The 22,481-nt window shown below is 39.5% G+C and overlaps 1 protein-coding gene across 5 annotated transcripts in view; it reads left to right on the forward strand.

The window, feature by feature from the left end:
* The first annotated feature begins 18,730 nt into the window (after positions 1-18,730).
* The window catches only part of tns2a (tensin 2a), a 53,966-nt gene continuing 50,215 nt past the window's right edge, over positions 18,731-22,481 (forward strand). For 3 of the 5 annotated variants that reach the window (XM_044352273.1, XM_044352274.1, XM_044352276.1), the window contains exon 1: positions 18,732-19,478. In XM_044352273.1, the coding sequence (XP_044208208.1) occupies positions 19,350-19,478 (129 nt within the window). In that variant the 5' untranslated portion in view covers positions 18,732-19,349. Of the gene's footprint in view, positions 19,479-22,481 lie in introns of all 5 variants that reach the window. The other 2 variants (XM_044352279.1, XM_044352275.1) reach the window with 2 other exon arrangements.

Genomic DNA, 22,481 nt, shown 5'->3' on the forward strand with positions numbered 1-22,481 from the left:
TTTCAGAGCAATTAAACACAGGTCGTGTAATTATTAACCACCTGACAGGTATGTGGGAACAGAAAACAGTTAAACATTTACAAACCCTGGCAATTACCTTGATATGACAAATATTGCATTAACATATAAGAGTTATGGCCTTAGCTGAGGTAACAACCAAACCAGGCGCCAACCTTTTCCTCTGATCAATGTTCTCTTTAATTACATTGTGCAAACAAGTCCTTAATATGATGAGGAACAACTTCGAAAGAGTGTGAGAGCCTGAGACAGAGCAAGAGAAAATTAATTCAAAATGCTAGTAGACAGCTTGATTACAGCCTCTTAAAGAGCATCAAACTTTCAGTCTTGGCCCAGACTGTGTTCTTACGTAAGCAGGCTAAAGAGCGCTCTGGTCTTCCTGTGGTCTTTGGGGCCAACTTGTGCTTCTGGACACAGAAAAAGCTGAGGCTATGTAAGGGAGACTCCCGGAGTGATCTCATTGTAAAGGCAGCCGACTAGGTCGACCCCTCAATGTTTTGTCCTGACTTTGCCTAATCTGGTGTGCCTCCGGGGAGTTGGCTCACCTCTGCATAGCCACAGCTCTTCATCCTCCACTGTGTTCAATTTAGGCTGCCTAACTTCACAACAAGCCGTCCTTATAAGAGCAGAGAGGAGAGTGCCACTTAGAAACGCTTCCCACTGGGAGAGTGTGAAAGGAGTAATATCGTATTTAGTTCGCTTCTGACGCAAAATGTGACTCAAACAGATATGACCGCATTAATATTTAAACTTTCGTGGTTCAATGCACAGTGATAACAGATAACCTGATCCATTTCAAGCCACCAAAATCCAAAAATCAGAACCAGATGTATGACGCACAATCAAAATGAAGGGGAAGAAGAAAAAATATTTTTTTACTCATCATAGTAATGTTGCCTGCTCTAGGGATGGCAATGTTGGTTGATTGGTCAGTCAGAACACTACTTTTAGACTGAATTATCTCGATATTGGATGGACTGACATGACATTTTATATAGACATTCATGGCCCCCAAAGGATGAATCCAGATCTTACTTTTTATCTATCGCCACATTTAATTCAGAGTGAAAAACTGTATCTTGACAACAATTGGATGGATTGACATTAATTATGTTTAGTGGTAAATAGAGCAAATGTTGGTGCAAATGTTAGCATGCTAACTTTCAAAAACCCTGCTTAAGATCAGCATGTTACTGTAGGATTGTCATTGCTGCAAGTTAGCATGCTGAAGCCTAAACCTGCAGTAATTGGGAGCAGAGCAACAAGCTGTAAGCACAATTCTGACTTATTATCACCTTATAAAGTTGTATACTGCGAACGCATTAGCAAACAGTGGCCTGTTTACACATAAGTTGATGTTAAGCAAGATTATCATTTATTTGGAGTTGTGTGGTGAGTGTAAGCAGCTAGTAGCAGCTAAATGCTCCACTGTGTTCACCAGCTTTAGTTGCTAATGTTGTCTGCTGTTTGGTGCTGGGCAAGTAGTGTACGGTGGGTTTGTCAGAGCTTTTTCACTGCAAACAGCTGCCTGCTGCCCATCTTTACTTGAACCACAGTATAAGAGTGAGGACCCATTTTAAACCCATTCCGGCCTCTCGCCTCATTCTACATTGTTGTTTTATTTATATCTACCGATGTTACCACCATGTCTTGTGATTCTCCCATTCATCTATGCTACTGGACAAGATTATCTGGAAGATTTCTTTTAAACCAGCCTCTTCTACCTGGAAACCCCACGAATCCTAAAATTGGCACTCACGGTGGTCCTTTATCCCATGAATTGTGAAGACAAAAGGACATTTATCTAAACCCAAGACACACACAATCTAATGGGACCTCACCCAAATTCAAACTGACAATCCACCCAATCTCAGAGAGTGAGAGCAGGATAATGCCGGCCCAACCTTAAACTGAGATCACTGTCTGCTGTCTCCAGACATAACAGCAAAGATGAAGCCCTGACCAAAGCCTGGGCATGTCAGACAACATACTGACATGTCAAATAAATGCAGGCTATTAAACAAAAGCAGTTGGGTCTTACTACTGTATTTCATGTCAACAAATGAAGGATTTAGATGAAAAGAAAATACTGTATTGTACCCACAGGTAATAAAATTGGATTGCATGACGTATACCTGTCTCAAAGAGGGTGTTGGTTTGTCACCTAATGAAATAATAACAAGAATGTTAAGGAAATCCTTCCAAAATAATGATGTCAGTTTGTATAACCCAGCACCTTCTTCCCAATGACATCACTGCATGATACTATAATCCCACAAGCTTTCCTTGACAAGAAGGGTTCACACGGTATGTGTGTGTCCACAGGTGATGTCATCCATAAACCTGGCAATGACATCAGCTTCACAAATATATAAACTTACCACTTTTGACTTGATCTTTGAACTTGAACTCAGGGTAGTCCGGAATGATTGGTATTAGACTCAAATCAGGCATAAAAATATTCAAGGCAATAAATGGGACATCTAATTCCTCCTTTCTGATTCTTGTCTGTCTTTACTTCAAGCAGAATATGTACCAAACTGACATTTCCGTGAGCTGGACCTCTGGAAAACCTCATGAGACCTGTTTGCTTGCCAAGTGTGTGAATAAAAGCAGAGAATGGGGGAGGAAGGTAGGTACGGGAGAGACGAGGGAGTTTGAGAAAGTGTTGAGATAAGGGAAGATGTAATTATGCTGTTAATTAAAATGACTTAGCACCATCGTAAGCCTTTCACTTGACCGCTTCATGTGATGCGTATTGAAAACGTAAACAAGTTGCACCTCTGCAGGGAATCACTGTAAAGCTACAATCAGTGTTATGACAAGGCTGTCAGAGCATGTGGACTTAGCTTTTTTAGTATTTTCTCATCCAACTGTTGGCAAGAAATAAGCACAAGGACATTATTTTGAGCAGCTATATTGGCCTTGTATCCTTATTTAACCCAGTGTTAGCTGATATGATTCAAAGCAAACTTCTATGTAACCAGTCAGGTCAAGTATGACATCATCTCCTCCCATTGTGCAGCAGCCAAGTCATTACTTTAATCATTTTCTTTGTGACCCCATCAGAGCTCACAGTAACTCATATTCTTGCATTCATACGCTTACTATTTACAACTGCAAAACTAATGAATACCTGTTTTTGTCTTTTTGTTTATATGATGTTGGATACCTGCAGGTATAAAAGTCTTACTCTATATACACACATGAATTCTACCATCACATCAGGAAGTTGTCCCAGTGGATTACAAGTATGGCATTAAGAGTCCTCCAGGTGCTAAATTATGAGTGTTTATTTCACTTTGACTATATATACTATAAACCAAATATTTCAAAGATCATATTGTATCCTTCCGACCAAACTCAAACACCAAAATATTCAAAACTTTGGAACAATTTAGCTGATTCACTTGTTCTGAATGTGCCGTAAAAGGATGCAGACAATATAGTTCTTTCACTGCTTGGCCAGAGCACAGCCTGGCTTGCCTAGAGGGGGTAATGTGGTTGGGTGAATCTGAATTTCTGAAAGCCCTTCAGTTCAAGTTCAGCAAAGAGTCTTTCTGCATGTCTCCATGCTGAGGAATCTAAGGGATCACCCTGCCAGGAACCGCACAGTAATCTTACTCAAATCAAGCCATGTTGCCAATTTGCAGTCAGTCAGTGCTGGAGCAGAATCCAGTTTTGAAATATTATCACTGTATGAATTTGTTATGGCAAACGTGTTAGCAAACAATCTACAGGTACACATCCAGCAAACATAGAGCAACATTAGCTTTAATTTGTGTTTCTGATAACTCAGTATCCCTAGGAATTACGTCCATATTGGACAAGTCTGCATCTCATGATTTATATCAGATGCCAACATTCTGTGCAAATGCAAGAAGTATTGTGCACTTTATGTATTTTATATTATTTTTTGTATTACTTTATATTAAGTACAGTAAGGGTGTGGAGGGTGGGATGGTGGATGCAGTCTAGCGTTTTTGGCTTTCATGCTGAAGAACTGAGTTTGTGTCCCATCCAAGTCCATAGCATTTGACATTTTCCTTTTTATTAGCCATAACCATGAACTATTCCCAACCTTAACTTTAACTTAAGTTTTAAGTTTCCTAAACCTAACTATACATTAACCATATTTTATTTGCCATTTTTGTCTGGCAATAGTGTGGGTTTCTGGCCACCCACCTAATGTTAGTCTAGTATACACTCTCCTTTAAACTCTGTCTTTGTCTCGAGGATATGGGTATTTCCTTAGGGGAAATATCCATATCCTTAGCTGCTAAATGCTCTGTGTTAACTAGCTAGTCGCTAACTTTGTCTATTGTTTGGTGCTGAGCAGGAAGCGCACAGGGAGTTTTTTCGTTTGTTTTTTGCTGAAATCAGCTGAGTGGTGAGAGTGAATAACAACAGTAAAGTTGTGGCGTGACCCCAAAACAATGATCTGGAACACATTAAAACACCTTGTAGAGTTGAGGGAAAACTACCAAGTTGGATGACAATTTCCCTGTTGGTCGATCGCAAACCCTCTCACATAACACATAGTTATATAATACAATAAAATATTGATTAGTGCAGCGGTAAACACACAATGTGTACTATCTGCCACCTGGGGTCTCTCAATCAAAACAATAACAAAAGACAGAGTTTGATGACGTTGTGATGTAGCATGGGATCATGGGAGTTGTTGTCTTCATTGTTAAACAACAAGCTTCTCACGGTTAGGATTGCTTCAGTGTTCATCGTTCAGGATGTTTTTATTGGAAGCCGAATTATCCACAGGGGTCTCCTCCTCTCCAGAACAAACAGACCCAGTGATTCAAACCGGTAAAAACAGTGAATAAAGTAGTTTCACATTAAAAAAATCAGTGTGTCTCTGATGCTGTTTAATGGGCAGAGGACATCCGGTAGGGGCTCTGTGTGAGCCGAGTTGCGCTGATGTTTGCTCAGCTTGTTTCTCTGATATCTTAAGATCTAGATGTCGAACTAAAATCCTAACTAAACTAAGATTCACTAAAATCCTTAATCTGGTGAAAAGATATAATTATAAACGACCAAAATCTAAAAGTTTATCGTAAAAATGTGGCTTGTGCACATATACTCTTTTGTAGAGGGGATATGACACCATTGACAGGCGACCAAATGAAACGGACTGTTTCTTTGATTAAAATTACGGATTTCTCTGGGTTTGAAAATTGTTGGAAACATTTGGGACAATGTAAGTACACAACTCAACAAAATATATAACATAGGTCTAGTTGTTTTTAGACATTTTAATGCAGAATAGTTACATATAATAGCTTTAACAAAAATGCATTAGTATTAGTATTAGTATTAGTATTGCAGAGGTGTATTTACTAAGCGCGAACACTGAGGGAGGACAGCTGTTGCACTTCCTTCAACCATTCATCAACATTCATCCCATCATCATTAGACCAGGTATCATACAATGTAACTTATTGTGTAGCTTTTATGTGCATTCTAAATACAGATGAGCTGATGATGTAAACTTAATAGGTTCGATATAAGACTAATTATGAGATGCTGTTGAAAGTGTCAGTCTAGAGTTCAATTGGGAGGCGATGATTGAAGCTTTGTCACTAATGCATTTTAATTAGTATTACTCTGAAAGAAGGCTTTAACCTTTAGTTTCGTCTAGCTTAGTCTGAATGACGTTTCTGGAATTGTGTCACCACATGACAGGCCTCTGCTCAAGTTAAGTTTTGGAATAAAAAAAACAGCACAGGAAAAAGTGACAGAGTCAAAACCACTCTGGGAAATTTTCCACGGAAATGGTAGACACATAGCCAAAACACACACACACACACACACACACACACACACACACACACACACACACACACACACATACATACACAAACACACACGCATACAAAGTCTATTCAAAGCACAGTAATTTATGTCTACCCATCTCCTTTCCAAGCTCCATGTGTTTTTAGGCCTAACGGCTTACTAGCAGATGTGGGGTAAAGACACGGGAAGAAGCATCTCTGTAATGAATTAAAAACTCTAAATTGGCCAGATACAGAATAAACTATGGCAAACATGTCTATACAATTATATATGTTCAGTATATGCCAACAAATAATAGACTGTGTCCTTAGCTTTCACAATCAGTAGAGGGAACTGTACAAAGAGTTGATACCATCTCTCACTATCTTTATTGGTATTATTAATATATTATATTAATTGATATAAAAAGGGCTGACACTTGACTATCTTTTTATTTATTGCAGCACTGAAAAAGTGTCATTTATCACTAGAAACCTTAACTAAAGCTTTAGACACAGGACCAAGAACTGGCTATGGACATTTTACCACCAGTCTAATATTTAGAGAGCTATCAAACACCATAAAAGCTCCTTATGTGTGGTATAAATCACAGCATTGTCAGACTAACTAATGAGTTTGTCTGAAGCTATTAAAACACATTTCATCTATATTAGTGTCAGAGCTTTCTCTCTCTCCTTCCCTCTCCCTCTCACACACACAAATGTGAAAACCCCTAGAATACTTACTAATACTTACTTCCTGTCTAGCACCGACAAGCAACTGACAGACAGTTGTGTTTTCAGTGGTTGTCATGACAATGGAATATGAATGGGAAGTAAACTGTACATGGGACTGCCCTGTCTGTCCAAACAGTCCAAAAACACATCAGGGTAAATAATGAATTTCTTTCACAATATAGTAACATTTCTCTGCCATCATTGAATTAACTTCCCTTTGCTTTCTTATTTTAAGTTTCGGAATAAAAAAAACAGTAAACTGTACATGGGACTGCCCCGTCTGTCCAAACAGTCCAAAAACACATCAGGATAAATGATGAATTTCTTTCACAATATAGTAACATTTCTCTGTTATCATTGAATTAACTTCCCTTTCCTTTCTTATTTGGCCAATGACAAGACCAGTGAATGACTAGCCAAATTGAAACTGATAAGTTTAGGAGTTATCACCAAACAATGTCAGGTCATATTAAAAAAACGTTTTTTTCCGGGGTAATACATTAATAAAAACCATTTCAAACTGACAACTCTACAGGAGTTCAGATCCAGCAGCTACTGCTGGAATGTGTGGGGGTGCCACTGTTGTCAAAACAATGATTGAACTGTTTGGGAGTTACCAAGAGTTTCAGGCTTTGGTTTTGATGACCAGAAGGAAAAATCTGTGAAGGAGTAAGAAAATCCTCCATAGCTGGTGTTCTTTTCTTCTCTCTCTTGTCCTCTTTCAGGTTTACCCTCATCTCCACACAGAATTAGCCCCTATAAACAGAATTTTATAGACTTCCCCATTCAGACATGCATTTGCATGTGCACAATACACAACTTGTCCTTTAGGAACCATGCAAAACCCGTTGCCAAGAGTATTATGGTTAGGTTTTGGGCAAAACAGACTAGTCATTGAACCAGTTGGATGTGAAATGAACCTGGCAGTCCTGTGACACCTTACCTTAGTCCAGTATCACTTCAGTCACAGGGTACAATAAATCCACAGAACATAATTACTCATTCAAACTTTCACTCATTCAGTCGTATAATAAAAGAAATAGTTTTAAGAATAATGTAATAATATGACTTATTATTATGTAATTCATGTCGCCTATAAATTTAAGAGTTCAAGATGCATTAAAGGAAGTATTAAGCAGGAGACCGACACTCCTGTTGCTGAAAGGTGAAGATATTTTCAGAAAATGAAATTCTTGGTCAATAATAATTATCGTGGCATAATGAACTGCTGCAGTAGAGACTACAGTAAATTGAGAACAGAGGTTCAGACAAAGAAATCTGATGAAATAGGCAGCATGAGTGAAATAACTCTCGGGTTTCTTCCCGCTTATTGCTTTGCCTGCACTGCTCCCTAGTGATGTTTGAGTAAAAATGTTTAACATGGCTGTATCATCAGGATGTTGAGTTCAACCACAAGATGCCACTGTAGTACACTTCCTGATGTGATGATGATGTGGTCTCAGCATACACTGTAGAGTACATAGGTAGGTACTGTATACATAATTTCTTCAACTGTTGTACAAATGCACAAGATCAAATCTGATTCACTGAAGTTCATTCTTCACCTTGGAAACAGAAAATCTCACTACAAGGTCCATTTAGTAGCTATTCTGGAGTCTCTCAATGATTTTTCTAAGCAGATGGAGTTTTGGTGCTGCAAAAAATAATAAAAATAATTAATAATAATTTTAATTGTTAATTATTAATAATAATAATTATTATTATTGGTTATTTTGACGATTATTATCTCAATTGGTCATTTATCCTATAATATGGCACATAGGCCTATGTTCTTCTATGTCATCAGGGGACACTTAGCTTTGCACATCTTCAACAATGTATATATTTTACACTTTTCTCTGTCTTAATAATTCAAACGATGACTAAAACATGTTTTCTTCATAGCTGTAGAGAACATAGGCCTAAATCAGGTGATGTAAGAACTTGTGAACATCAGAACTTTCGCAGGGTTTCACTTTTTTCTGTCAATGAGTTTCCTTAAAAGCTACCAAGCAGATCAGCAACCTCTGTCATTTGTCTGTCAGTCAGTCAGGCAGAACAGATGGCAGAGTGATAGGTGGATGGCAAGGTAGGCAGAAAAATAGGTCAGAAACCGACCTTAATAACAGAATGTAAATTGCTCTGATATTCTGCTATTTCGATTTTACAAAATGATACTATAACTTTAACAAAATAGTTTAAGCAGGTTGCCTCCAATCTTTGGTAACTAACTGTTCCATTAAGTTAGCTGGCAAGCTCTAGTTCGAGTTAAACTGTCAAGCAAGCTCGCACATACTGAAATCTCTCAGCACTGTCAGGACAACCGTAGTTTGAGCCTAATATCAGAGCAACTCAAATTACACCATGGCTAGGTAATGCAGGCTAGTTTGACCTTTTCCTAGCTATAACATTAATTTATGAAAGGGAACTAGCTTGTGGTCCTTGTCTTGCCCCTCATAGGAACAAAGCTTTGTTCAATTTTAGTTTATTAAGCTTTTTACTCTCCTATTATCACTTACATATTGTGTGTATGATGCGTAAATGTATTTCCTTGAAACTTTGAAGTTTCAAGTTGCATGTGGAAATGAGTGAAGCAAAGAGGAGGAAGCTTACAGACTTCTTCAAAAGGTACGTCAGACATCATACTGATCTAGCTTAGCTAGGCACATGTGCCAAAGCCATTTGTACCTTTTGTAATATGTTCACCAGGTAATCCAATCATTTCATTTCTTGATATAAAAGTACCAAATTGAATGGCCAAGCTAGTTCAAATTTATTGTCCCTGTGTGCATTTTCAATCTGTTGTAAGATTTGTCATCATCATGTCATGCCATCAGCACTTTCACTTAATATGAGGGTTTTCCTTTTCCTTTGTCAATTCCATTTGTCATTTAAATGCAGAGTTGAGCAGAACAGGGCAGGTGATGAGAGCAGAGCAGAAGAGCTTGCACAGGAGAGAGGAGCAGGAGAGGGGAGAGGGGAGAGGGTGTAGGAGCAGCAAGTGAGAACTTACCTGACTGCTGGAATAGAAATCAATTTGAATATTTCATCAAGACTTACCCATTTCTTATAGTGAAAAATAAAAAAATGGGATACAAATCATGCAGGGAAGCGGGGTCACTTGGGGCAATGACAGCAGGAAAACTGCGGTACACATTCTCTAGCCAATGGCAGAACTGTAGGGTGTCTCACATAGTAACAAATCAGCTGAAGACATACTGAAAAGACAAGATGAGAAAGCTCTAGAGTCAAGTTTTCTTAAAACACAAGCTGAAATTTTAGCTTTAACTTACCTGCAGCGCTTCTGCCACTGGCAGCCCTATCTTTCTTGTCAGGCGATAGGGCTACCAGTGGCAGAAGCACCGCAGCAGACACACTTCCAGTGTGGACTCTGCAAGCGTGAGAGACGCAGCAGTTCAGCGACACACACGCGCCGCTCACGCATCCAGTGTGTCCCAGGCGTAGGTGAGACCTCAAATCTCTAGATGAAGCCACACGCGTCTCACGCAGGCAGTGTGGCTGCTCTAACCTGTTAACATGGGCGCCAAAATGAAAAGCAAGAGGTTCCGCAACGCACACGCTCTGCTCACGCATCCAGTGTGTCCCAGGCGTCAGAGTGGCCTGCTCACTGTTATTGTGGATGAAAGCAGCTCGTTAAGCAAAAAGTCTTGTCTTATTGTGTACCTCACAATGTCAGTTGATTGCTCAGAGTGGTTGACCTTCTTCTTAGATCTTCTTGAACTAGAGAATACAACCACAGATTGAATCAGTATTGAACTACTAAACTGGATGCTCAAAAATGGCCTTGATAATGTGTTTCTTAAAGAATGTCTGGTGGGATTCTGCGCAGTTGGTATGCAAATAAACGGTAAGCAAATAAAAAGGAGTGTTCTCAGAACTGAAAAGTAATTTCTTAGGCCTCATTGGCTGGCATGGTCTGAACCATAGGTTGGAGTTGGAGTGTATCATATGCAGTCAAACAATGCACAGAGAAGAACCACTTCACAGCTTTTCTTGACAAGTTATACTGTCTGTATAATCAGTCACCAAACACCTTAAGAGAATTTGATGCTGTAGTCTCTGAAGTAGGTGTATGTTTGAGAGGGATTGGTCAAGTCTCAGGGATAAGTTGGGGGGCTTCATCTTTCAAAACTGTAAATGCTGTTTGGACAATGTTTTCTGCACTCTACAATCACCTCACAGCTGTAAGTAAAGATGTGAACTGAAATTCAAGTGAAAGATGTATGTATGAGGGGCTAGCAGCAAAGTTGAGTTCAGTTGCTTTTGTTAAAAACCTTGGGCTGATGATGGACGCGCATGAGGAGCTTAAAAAGCTGTTTGAGTCTCTGCAGTCCAGAGACATTAGACTGTGTCAATCAGTCAGTCTGATAAAAAAGGCGGCTAGATGTTTTTAATACCATGAACAGGAACCCAGACAGTGGCCCATTCTGTAAAACTGCATGTGAGGCTGTGCAACAAGGTTCCTTTGAAGGCATAACACTACAGAGTGACAGCAGGCAGACGGTAATAGATCCCAGAATGTTCTATGAAGCGCTATGCAAAAACATGCAAACAAGAATAGTCACAAGTAAAGAGGAACCACTCTTTCACAAAGTCAATGTGTTGAGTAAAAACACACGGCCAAGCCCTCTATCATTAATGTGTCAAATCAAATCAAATTTGATGGGGAAGATTAAGAGCGATATGCAGTCTTTTGAAAATAGGATTCTCTGGTGTTAAGCAGAGTTATAGGGATTTAAGGAATGCCAGTGTATCAATGCACAAGTCCCTTCTGAAACTTAAACATGCAGTGGGAACCATTGCTGTGAGCAGTGCAGAGTGTGAGAGAGGTTTCTTGGAAATGTTTCTAATGTTTATTGGACCTCCTCTTACCTCTTGGGATGCCACAAAATGTCAGGAAGTGGGTAGCTACCAGAAGGTCTGCAGACCATATAATATGTAGACAAAGATTCACTACCACACAGGCTCCATATCAGCCCATCTGGGATCTGATGCTGGTCTTACTGATACTTTATTAGTTTGATTGTGGTCTCTATGATGGAATTAACTGTAATATTAGCCTATTGTTTCCACTGTAGTATTGATTTGGAAGTTAAAATTCTTCTATCTAGCTAGTTAGGATAATGTGTCTTCAGTGAGTACACATGTAGTTGCCTCTCCATTTTTCCTATCTATAGATTATGGTTAGCAAGATTGTGAGGAAATGGTGGTTGAAATTTTATGGAATTTCATGGAAAGGTTTGGAAAATTGAAAAGGTGTTGGCACCCTGTGTATATAATATTGTAAAATGTAAGTTAATACCAGTTAATGTAACTCTCAAAAAGACTTCTGTTATAATTATAATCTCCTTTAGTGGCAACAACCATTCTTATTTGATACAGATACACAGGGGAGTGCACAGAAAGATTTTACCGTCAACAGCTGTAGTTTTGCACACTGCCAACAGTATCTAGAATAACTTTGATTAGCAGAGGGTTGTCCCACCTTGTTATATTTTATTTACAGTTTGTCAAATGATATCAGTCAAATATTGCAGTCTGTGCACACACACACATGTGCACTCATGGCCTCCTCCCGCCCCCACATAACAAATCCCAATTTAATCCTGGGAGGGACCTCAAATGGGAAAGATTTTAAGTGCAATTTGTTCCAAGTGGAGAAATAAAAACTGCGTCACATCAAGATCAAAGGAATGCCTACAGCTCGCGCTAGCAACAGCTCTCATTAGCTTATCAATTAAGTAGCTAGTAGCTTCATGGAAAACGGAATATCAAATTGCAACATGAACACCTACAGGAGGACACACCTTGGTTAAGGATGAGGAAATTCATACTTTATCCACACAAACGTACAAACTTAAGTAATTAGAAGAGGGGGCGACTTTTCATGCCTACACGGCCCATCTCCAGCAATTATGCATGTAAAACAATGTCTCAGTTCAACCACAAGAGGGCACAATAGGCTTTCTGATATATACAAACCACTTTTTGTTTTTTGTTTTAATCACCTAAACTGTGAATCACTTATTAAATACATTTTGTAAACTATAAAAGGTAATAGACTACCTATGATGTCAACATAAGCCTGGTATTATTTTGCAGAAATTTAATTAGAGATACATTTTATCCAACAACATATGGTCCAACATTCCCTGATTATCCATAGTGTTCATAAGATCCTCAATATGTTTCTCGCACCACTAAACAGTCATGGGAGTTTTTAGAATTTCTCTTGATCAGCTCATCATGAGCCTGTTTTCAAGTGGCCCAGATTAACCAAAATGAATGTGAGGAATTTATTACTTACATATCCACTGAAGGAAAGGGACATATTTCAGTCACTTTGTGCAAATTACTTCAATGTCACCCAGAAAAAAATCACATCTTAAAACCACGGTGAAGTTAACCATGTAGCAAACTGTAGACCCTTAAAGTTTATGCAGGCCTGTGGCTCCAATGCCATGTACCAAGATATCTCATAAAAAAAAAATACCGCAGTAAAAATCACTTGCAGAGTGTTTTTAAAACATTGTTTCTAGACTTTTTCATACACATTTTTACTGATATTTAAAGCTGTAACTAATAATTGATTTCATATCAAACCTTGGACAATTTCTCTGCTACCATGTTATCCTTTCTTTTTAGTTTGAGTGATTAAAAGCGAGGAGAGAGAACTGGTCTTTAATAGAACAGCTGCCTGCACTTAGATCCACTGTAAGCACAAAGACATTTTCCCAGCCTCTCCTCTCTGTTTCCAGTGTTGTGGCCAATCCACTGAGATTCAGCGTCAGCAGGTTCCTGCCTAATTCATGTCAGAATGCCATCTCCAAAAAAAGAAACAACTGTCATTGCCACTGTGTTCTAGAAACAGAAGTAATTATCATTTTTACCCAGAAATTATGTACTGATTACAACCCTTGAAGTATGAGGATTGTATGTTGAGCTTCTGTTATTCCACACAACCCTCTACAAAGAAATTATTTGGTGTCTAGCCATGCTTTAAAGTTAGGATTTTGTGTTTTAGTGACAACCAAAGAACAACAGTTAGATATTTTGGGAAATACGCTTATTCGCTTTCTTGCTGACAGTTAGATGAGAAGATATTACTCTTATGATTTATCTTTATAGGCCTATATGAAGCTACAACCAACACGCAGTTAGTTTAGCACAAAGACTGGAAACAACTAGCCTGTCTCTGTTAAAGGATAGGCTCACAATTTTTCAAGTGTGTCTTAAAACAACAATCAGGTGCCCGTATGACCACTGAAAGAGGTTTTCCGCACTGTAATCATTCCTCCGGTTCATACTGGCTGTTAAAAGATCCCCTTCAAATGTACTTTCAATGTAAGTGATGGAGGCCAAAATCTACAGTGTGTCCACATTTTGTGCACAAATGCATTTAAAAGTTTATCCGAAGCTTTTGTGAGGCTTCAGCAGTCTGAGTTAGTCATATCAAGTGGATATCTGCTACTGTTACAGTCTGTTTAGCATCAATTTCCCTCTTTGTGTTTCCTTGGACAGTGTTTCTCTGTTGAGCTGTGGTAGAAGTATATTAACAAAAAGAGGGCCTTTGGCACTAAAAAGACTGAAAGATCGTTGAAAGATATCTACTTGATTTGACTCATTTGGATGACAAAGCTTCATATTAGCTTCAGATAAATTTTTAAATACATTTTTGCACAGAAGGAGGACTGTGGATTTTGGCCTCATCACTTACGTTGTAAGTGCATTATGAAGAGATCTTTTAACAGACAGTATGAACAGGAGGAATGATTACAGCATGAAAAACATATTTCCATGTTCATTTGGGCTCCTGACTGTTGTTTTAAGACAGACTTGAAAAATTGTGAACCCCTCCTTTAAAGGTAAAAAAAAAAAAAAACAACAAAAAACCAAACATGTGCCAGCACCTCAAAAGCTCAATAATTAACATGTTATGTAACATTTGTTTAGTTTTACTGGGGGTAATGTGCTGAACTATGTCTTGGCTGTATACAGTAACTTCCTGAATAATCTGCTGGTCACTACACATAATACAAGATGATTGGGGAGCTTTGGAGGTGCAGCTGGGGGGATTTTTTTTAATACCTTCAGACAGTCAGGCTAGTGGAGGCAGATGATATTACTGGCCAATATTAGCTTATAACAGAAAAGGCAACAATGTTCAAAATATGCTAATGATATGTGTTTATGTAAAAATAGATTATTGATATCAAGCATATACCATAAAGAACTGAATGGAAACATCTGACTCGCAGAAAAACTAAATTCCAAAACACTACATGTGCCTCGAAAGAGTGGTTGGAGAAATTTAAAAGTATATATGTAGTAAATGTGCTAAAACATACTACAGCACTGTTATAATCCTTTAAGGCTGTAAACTACGGGCGATAGTAACTCTGTATACTTTTAAAGGTTTGAGCAATGGTCAGAGATCCAATGTCACAGCATGTTGTGACATGTTGTTGATGATAAATGCACAAAAAAAACCCAGAAACTATTGACTGTCATTGCATTCAGTATGTCACACCATGCGGGATGCCTTATTTACTGTACCAGATGACGTGAGAAGTCTTCGTTTCTTCCTTGTTAACCAGTTTATGTGAGGCACTGATGGAAACAGTGGTGTGTGAAAACTGGCAGTTAAGACACAGTTTTCAGTGATGAATTTGTAAAATCTCTTGCACTGGTCAAAGTTTATGTTGAAATTGACACAGAGATTTAAACAGTCTGACCTCAGTTGTTTTTTTTTAACATAGCAGTATCCTCCTTACTGCTGCGGGAGTTTGTGGCCTCACAGAACAGAATACCATCACTTTACTGTAACCTACTGTAGATTTAAAGCGTGAGCGGCTATAAACTTTTATTGGCCATTTTTACTTGGTTTCCTGTTTGAGTCCGTTGATTCATGCAGCAGAGGAAAAAGAGAGCAGCACTGGGCACTATTTTCTATCTGCAGGATCATCACGGTGATTTGGGTATGACAGATTTCTAGCCAGGCTTGGCTTTTATTTCAATTTCCTTCAGTCTTTTCCATGATGACTAAGCTAGAAGCCCTTCAGTCCTAGACCCTGTTTCCTGCTTTTGTATTCAGTGTGCTCTGTGTCAAATCTGACGTCAATTACAAAAATGAGGATATATCCTCCCGACCATGAAATGTAAAGGATCATCTACACCACACCTTCATATTTTTCAGCAGTAATTTTTCAGTTTCTGCACTTTTGTAGCTTTTTTGTTTGTTTGTTTGTTTTTTTAGTTTCACAGCCACATGATTTATTATTTCATCCAATTATTATAGACCCTGTTTTTATTCTTTTCTGTTCACGAGCCTGTGGCGCCCACTGGGCACAGAGGGCAACACAGGTGTGAAATTTTTTTATCCAGTCTAGCTTGATCCTATAAATTTTTACTGTTTCCAGTATGTACCTTGATATTTTTTTTACTTTTAGTTGAAAAACCAGTTAAAATCCTGATTAATTCACATGCAGCTTGGTTTTGATTAAATGTGATTTAAAGGACAAGGTTGGTGATATGTATTTTTAACAACTAAAAGCTAATGCACTGGTTTGTCTCTCAGCACTTTCTAACTTCACTCCCCTGTTTGTTACACTCAGTCCATTGGTTCTTACTAAAGATGTAAATGTGTAACAACAGCTCATAAATACATAGTTTCATTGTTTTAAAAGCAGCTAAATGATTTCTTAAAAAAGCTGGGCGCTGTATTTTTTAGCAAACATTACTCAAAGAGAAGGAAATGGTGCATTTGTTTGACTTTTTTCAGTGGCAGATTAATACACATCTGATGCTTACAGCAGCAGGCGCAATATAAGCTACAGTCCCCATGCTCATCACAGAGAAGGACCATATCAACCAGTGCAGCAATGTGGACTCTTTTAGGTGTTTTTAATAGTTATTGGACAACAATGAAGCTCTATGGCACAGAGGAATAAGGATATATCAGGTTTTCTACACTGACAAGACTTGTTAGTAGGAGCAGTTCTTTGTTGGTGTTGGTCTTCTAATTGGATTTGCTGACAACGAGAAAGATATAGAAAAACAGCAGACTTTTCCTTAAAACGTTAAAGTAGCATTGAGGTATTTTTGCCCACTGGGGGTCAGACAGTCTCCAAAACAAACCCAGAAAAACACCGCTCCGATACACCATTAGTACAGTATATCAGGTTGTCTGTATGTTGCCCTGCAATAATCCTCCTGTCCTTTCTGTCCTGTGGGTCTTGTGCTTGATGAGATGTAAGTTTAACCAGTGCATACACCCTTGGCATGGCTGTCCTTTGTCTGCAGCTCAAGAACTACTGCATGTTTTTGCCATGCCCATTTAACTAACACACACAAACATACAGTGAGGTTATGAGTAGTTCAAGACTGAACCATGAATACAGATGCTTGGACACAGCGGAGGGGCCAAAGAGAGGGTGAGAAAGGTTTATTTAGCACAAAGAAATGTGGAAGTCTGTTTTACAACTTTGGGAAAGTGTAACATATGTTTACAACCACTGGAGTAGATGGAAGTCATCAACTTGAGATATGAGCTTTCATTCTCAGAGAAAAGAAGCTGTGATATGGAACAAGGCCTATAGAAGATTTGAGTAGCGTCATTCCTGACATCATCACAACTGTGTCTATTTCTGTACTCCTTTGTTGCTTCAGCATTTGTTTCTTCAGAATACAATCCCCTCCTTTTTTCTCTGTTTCTCCATATTTGGCCTTGATTTATCTTGTCTTTCTCAATTCTTCTCGGTGTCCTTTCTCTCCCTTTATCCCTTTCTCCTTTCCTCCTTATCAATAAACCCCATCTTCCAGAGATCCGTCATTAATCTTCCCAGATCCAGACTAAAAGTGATTTCTGCCAAGTCTACTAACAAGTGCCAAGTATGTTGCAATGGAAGATGCCAAAAAAGATCAAGTATTAGATGGTTTTAGTATTAGTACAATCTACTTTCTGATCAGATGAAATTTGGATCTTTCTTTCTGGCTTTGAAATTTGCAGTAGTTAACTGCTCCGTCTTTGCAAACTAAACTCCTGTCTGTCTCCATATTTTCCAGATGCGAAACTAGGATTCTGATGGGACCTGAGTTGATTAGAAGGAGTTAATTTCACGGCATGTAAAACCATGAGGGGGGTTTGTTGTAAACGCTGCCTGCAGCCTGAGCTCATGTCTGAAACCTTGCCTGAAAGCAGAGACATACATATAGGGGAGGAATCATGAGAAAACAAAAGGAGGGGTTGGCGTTGACTAGAAGGTGGACTTTTTTAAAAAAAAAAAAAAAACAAGGAATTGGGGTAGAGGGAAGGTTGGAGGATGGATGGATGGATGGATGGATGGATGGATGGATGGATGGATGGATGGTAGGGTATAGGAAGGGGGGGCTGAGGCTGGAGGAAAGGAAGGACACCTGGAAGGCTTGTCTGGGGCAAAATGCCTGCAACAACAAGACTGCCTCACCACTGCTCTGCGTCTGAAGAGAGAAAAGAAAGAAGAGGGAAACACAGAGAGAACGAGAGAAAGAAGAAAACAAATGAGAGGAAAGGGGGAATGTAGAGAGTAAATACAAAAGGGGGGGGGGCTTTTGGAGGAGCATCAAGAATTTGCCTTTTAAGGGGTACAGTCTCACTCTTCCAAGCCTTGTGAGCTCTTGCGCAGCAGCCAAAACACTCAAGGGAGAAGAAATAAACAACAGCAAAGAGACCAAGAGGGAAAGAAACATGAGTAATGCTAATATTTTTCACACCCTGTAGCAATATTAAAAATGCAGGGAGACTCTTTGTGTTGAAATTTTGACATTTTTCTTTCACTATTAAGACATAAATCATCTAAACAATGACGAGGATGCATCTGACATTCCTGCTTACAGCCCCTCGCATCCTTTGTCACATGTTAGGTGAAAGAGACCTTGTTTACAGGCCGTTGCATTGTAAACAAGGGGAGGCTCAGTCCAGGCTGAATCACTGGCTTACCAAGGATCCCAACAGCTGCCGTCACTGTTGTGGTTTCTTGGTTGTTTTCTAGACAATACCAACAATGAGTTGCCTGAGCCGAGGAGAGACTGCCTGTATCTGGAAGCAGGAAACAGAGGGGAGCTGAGGAGGAGAGATGGGTGGGGGTGAGAACAGAGAGGTAATTGTATATGTAAGAGTGAGGCAACCTAGTAGACGGGTAGAAGCAAGAGGAAAGGGAGAAGGAAGGCAGAGGCGTGTTCCTGGGATGGGAGGATTGCAAAAGAAGACGAAAAGGAGAGAAAAGGGTGAAGACAGGCTACAGCTTTACTGGACTGGAAGATGAATCCTTGAGCATCGGCATTTGAGCCAAGGGTCACGTGAAGGAATAAGTAAAGTTGGGAAACAAGTGAGTTTAAGAAAGTTGGGGTGTGAAACAAAGAGGAGCAGTGAGAGGGGGCGGGGGAGGCAGAAAAATGGGGAGTCCACATGTGTGACTGCTGCGGAGCCGAGTTGGAAAGAGAGGTGTTTTTAAAGTGTGCGTAGAGAGGAGAGGAGGGGGGGAGGCAGTGAGAGAGTATATCCTCCCCTCTGTCCCCGTAACAGCGAGGCTGAACGAGAGCCAGGAAAAGGGGAAGGGCCTCCCTCTCCTCCTTTCCAGCTGACAAAAACAGCTGCCCAGGAGCCCGGGCTGGAGCCTGTTTAGAGGACGAGGGGAAGAGGACAGAGGGACAGAGAGGAGGGAGGACAGAAGGAGAGAAGAGAGAGAGAGAGAGAGAGCGAGAGGAGGAGGAAAAAGTCCCCAAGTCCAGGACCCGTCCACCTATATGGGTTGTGTCCTGAGTTCGGACTGGTGCGGGGAGCAAGAGGTGCAACCAGTGCCGGTGGTCAGAAAAACATCTGTGAAGAGAAGGAGTGTGGAGAGGAGTGACAGTGGCAGGATGAGGCTGACAAAGGTCAGTGTGCAAGCAGTGTTCACGTGTGTGTGTGTATGTGTGATGAAATTAAAGGTAAATATGTTCACTGCAACTGGGCATGCATTTGTTTATATGCACCACCTTGGGCATCCATCCAGAACGTCTGTGGTTGTAGGACAACTGCAATCTTTGAGAAAAATGTGTAAGAATTGTTTGTTAGAAATTAGTTGTTATTTATGGATGAAGGGTGAATTTTAATGGAAATACACACAGTATATTTAGGATATTATGCTAATCTTCTAATCAACATTTCTTAACATCCAATTGCAATGGCCTGAGCTCTTACAAAAATCAGTTAATTTAATATTCTGCCATGAATACCTGATGAGAACCTCCTGCCTTGTTCTACAGAAAGGTCAAAGGTCAGCATGAGCTGGCAAATATCAGGTCCATGTGTCACTGAAAAAATGCCAATACACCTCTCATTCTTCTTTAATTTGAGAAAATATATGTAGTGTTATGTCACTCTTATAAACAAGCACAGGAGATTTGAAGTTAGAAGAAGTTGTTGTCTATATTGGATTCTTACGCGCAGTGCGTGTGCGTGTTTGTTTGGCTTTGATTTAAAAGATGATGTGGATGACGATGGCATCTCCAAGCTGGGGCCATATCTTTGCAGATACAATAGCAGTGTTGTGATGGCCTCAGCACAGCTGGAGAATTACCATAATGTCAACAGAGGCAGACTAACTAGCTGGCTGCCTGGAGGGATCTTAAAGTGTTATGAGCCATCAAGAGAACATTGAGAACCTTGACTTCTGTCCATCAGTTTACATCACATGTGATTACATACAATACTGTCATGAGTACTGGTGGCTTTTTATCCAGATGTGGAAAGTGTCTGAGTATGTTTGTATGCATTTTTGTAAATGTGCATGCATGTCTTCTGGCATCCATGCTTGTTATCCATGTTTGTGTGTGTGTGTGTGTGTGGGTGTGTGTGTGGGCATGCTTGGTTGCACCACAGTCCCAGTGGCTCCATATCACATGCAGAGCAGCGTGGGAATATGGAGCCCTCTGGACTACGTCATCCAGCTGTGACTGACCCCACCACATGGGTGTGGGAACCAGTTAGATCCCACTAGAGGAGAAGATGTTGTCTCTATTTATGGTCTTTTTTTATGTATTTGTTTTTCATTTCTTGTTTATCTTGTTTCATCCTTCTTTTTTCACTTCTTTTTGATGGACCTGCAAACAATCATAGGTGTGTGAAGTACTGTAGTTCATGAGCATCAGTATCAGCATCAGTGAGGATGCGACAAGAATATGATTAAGAGTTGAAAGTCTTAATACCCTGTTAAACATCATGCACATATATGCCCGGCCTGCCTCGTGCCAAGTATTTACTGGAAACACTTGGCAACGAGAAATGTTCCACACGCAGTTCTCAGTGTGATTATATAATTTGCTGATGCTATGTCAATAACACGGGAAAGGGATGTTTTATTACAGTTCTTTTTATCTTTTACATTTTCGTGGCACAGATTTTTCATTTAGTCATGAGAACAAAATTGATAATTTCAAGGTGTTTTTGACACAATATCACACAGTAAACCTTTGATCCATTTATTGTACTGATTCAGTGAGATTCATATTTTCAGTTTGCTGAGTGTTGTTGAAAAACATCTTTCAGAAAGTACTGAATGCTGTCTTGATTTTATGTCATTAATGATTTTGTGGGTATTGGCGTTACAGTATTTTACAAATGGTGGATTTTTTTCATTATTCACTTGTTCCTGTTATTGGATTACTCCATTGGCTTAACATGAATTGACATTTTCTATCACCTTATGTTACCCAAATGTGCTCTCCGTGCTCAAAACATACTCAATTTGCCTCTTGGAAAGTTGTTGATGTAGAGTAGCTGTGCATCAATAAACAACCCTCTATAAATGGATTCTTGAAATAAACAATTCCTGACAGTGGGAGTTAAAAGGTCTGTAGCTGTCTTTCATAAAAGTTCATATGGTTCTTTTAAAAAAAAAAAAAAAAAAAGCCTACGGCTCTGGTAAATGATACAGGATTCATGTGAGACAAATCAAAATAGATGAGCCTTGGACAGAAGTAATGAAGCTGCCACCTCGGGGTTATATCCTTGTCATGAAATTATTTTTCCAGTCTGCCCTATTGTGTATTATATGATCACAAACAGACCATTGGCATTGAAAGTTAAATGTCTTTAACATCTTGGCAGGCATCATAATAAACATGTATTTAATTCACCTAGATGCAGAGCCAAGGGTTCAAGCCTGAGAATTATTAATGGAATCACTTGGCAGTTAAATTTGAATATGAAATGTATTATCGCACGGCTTCCAGAGAATTGCAGGAATTTTGAGGCCACGCTAGCAGCAATGTCAGTCTGCTGGTCATTCCAACACGGTTCAGACTGAAATATGTCAGTAACTTTTGGATGGATTGTCATGAAATTTTGGTGCAGACATTCATGTTCCCCACAGGATGAATTGTTATAACTTTGACCCCTTGACTTTTCATCTAGCGCCACCATCAAGTCAAAATTTAAATTCGTCCAATACTTTGGTTTATGACCAAATACCTGCAAAGCTAAAGACAAAGCATCAGCCTCAGCTGTGATTTGTGTTAGCATGCTAACTTGCTTAACTAAGACAGTGAGGCATGGTAAACATTACTTAATAAATATCACTGTGTCAACATTGTCACTGTGAGCATATTGTTGTGCTGACATTCAGCGCGAATCACCGCTGTCCCTCAGCAGTTAAGTACAGCTGCTTTGTGTTATTCTAGTCAACACACTTTTTGTTGCCGTTGAGGATAAAAAAGTAAATATAATCACAATATCTCTCCCTTTTCGTACAGCTGGCTGTAGAAAAAACACTGAGACCTGGCATTGTGACAGTGGTTGTAGAGTTATATGTATTTGTCCAGCTTCCCTGTAATTTCTCATGAGCAACAAAGTTTAGATTGGCCATGACCAATACTGAGGCCTTGAGCCACAGGCAT

This window comes from Thunnus albacares, chromosome 5, assembly GCF_914725855.1.
Source record: "Thunnus albacares chromosome 5, fThuAlb1.1, whole genome shotgun sequence".
Classification (NCBI taxonomy): domain Eukaryota; kingdom Metazoa; phylum Chordata; class Actinopteri; order Scombriformes; family Scombridae; genus Thunnus; species Thunnus albacares.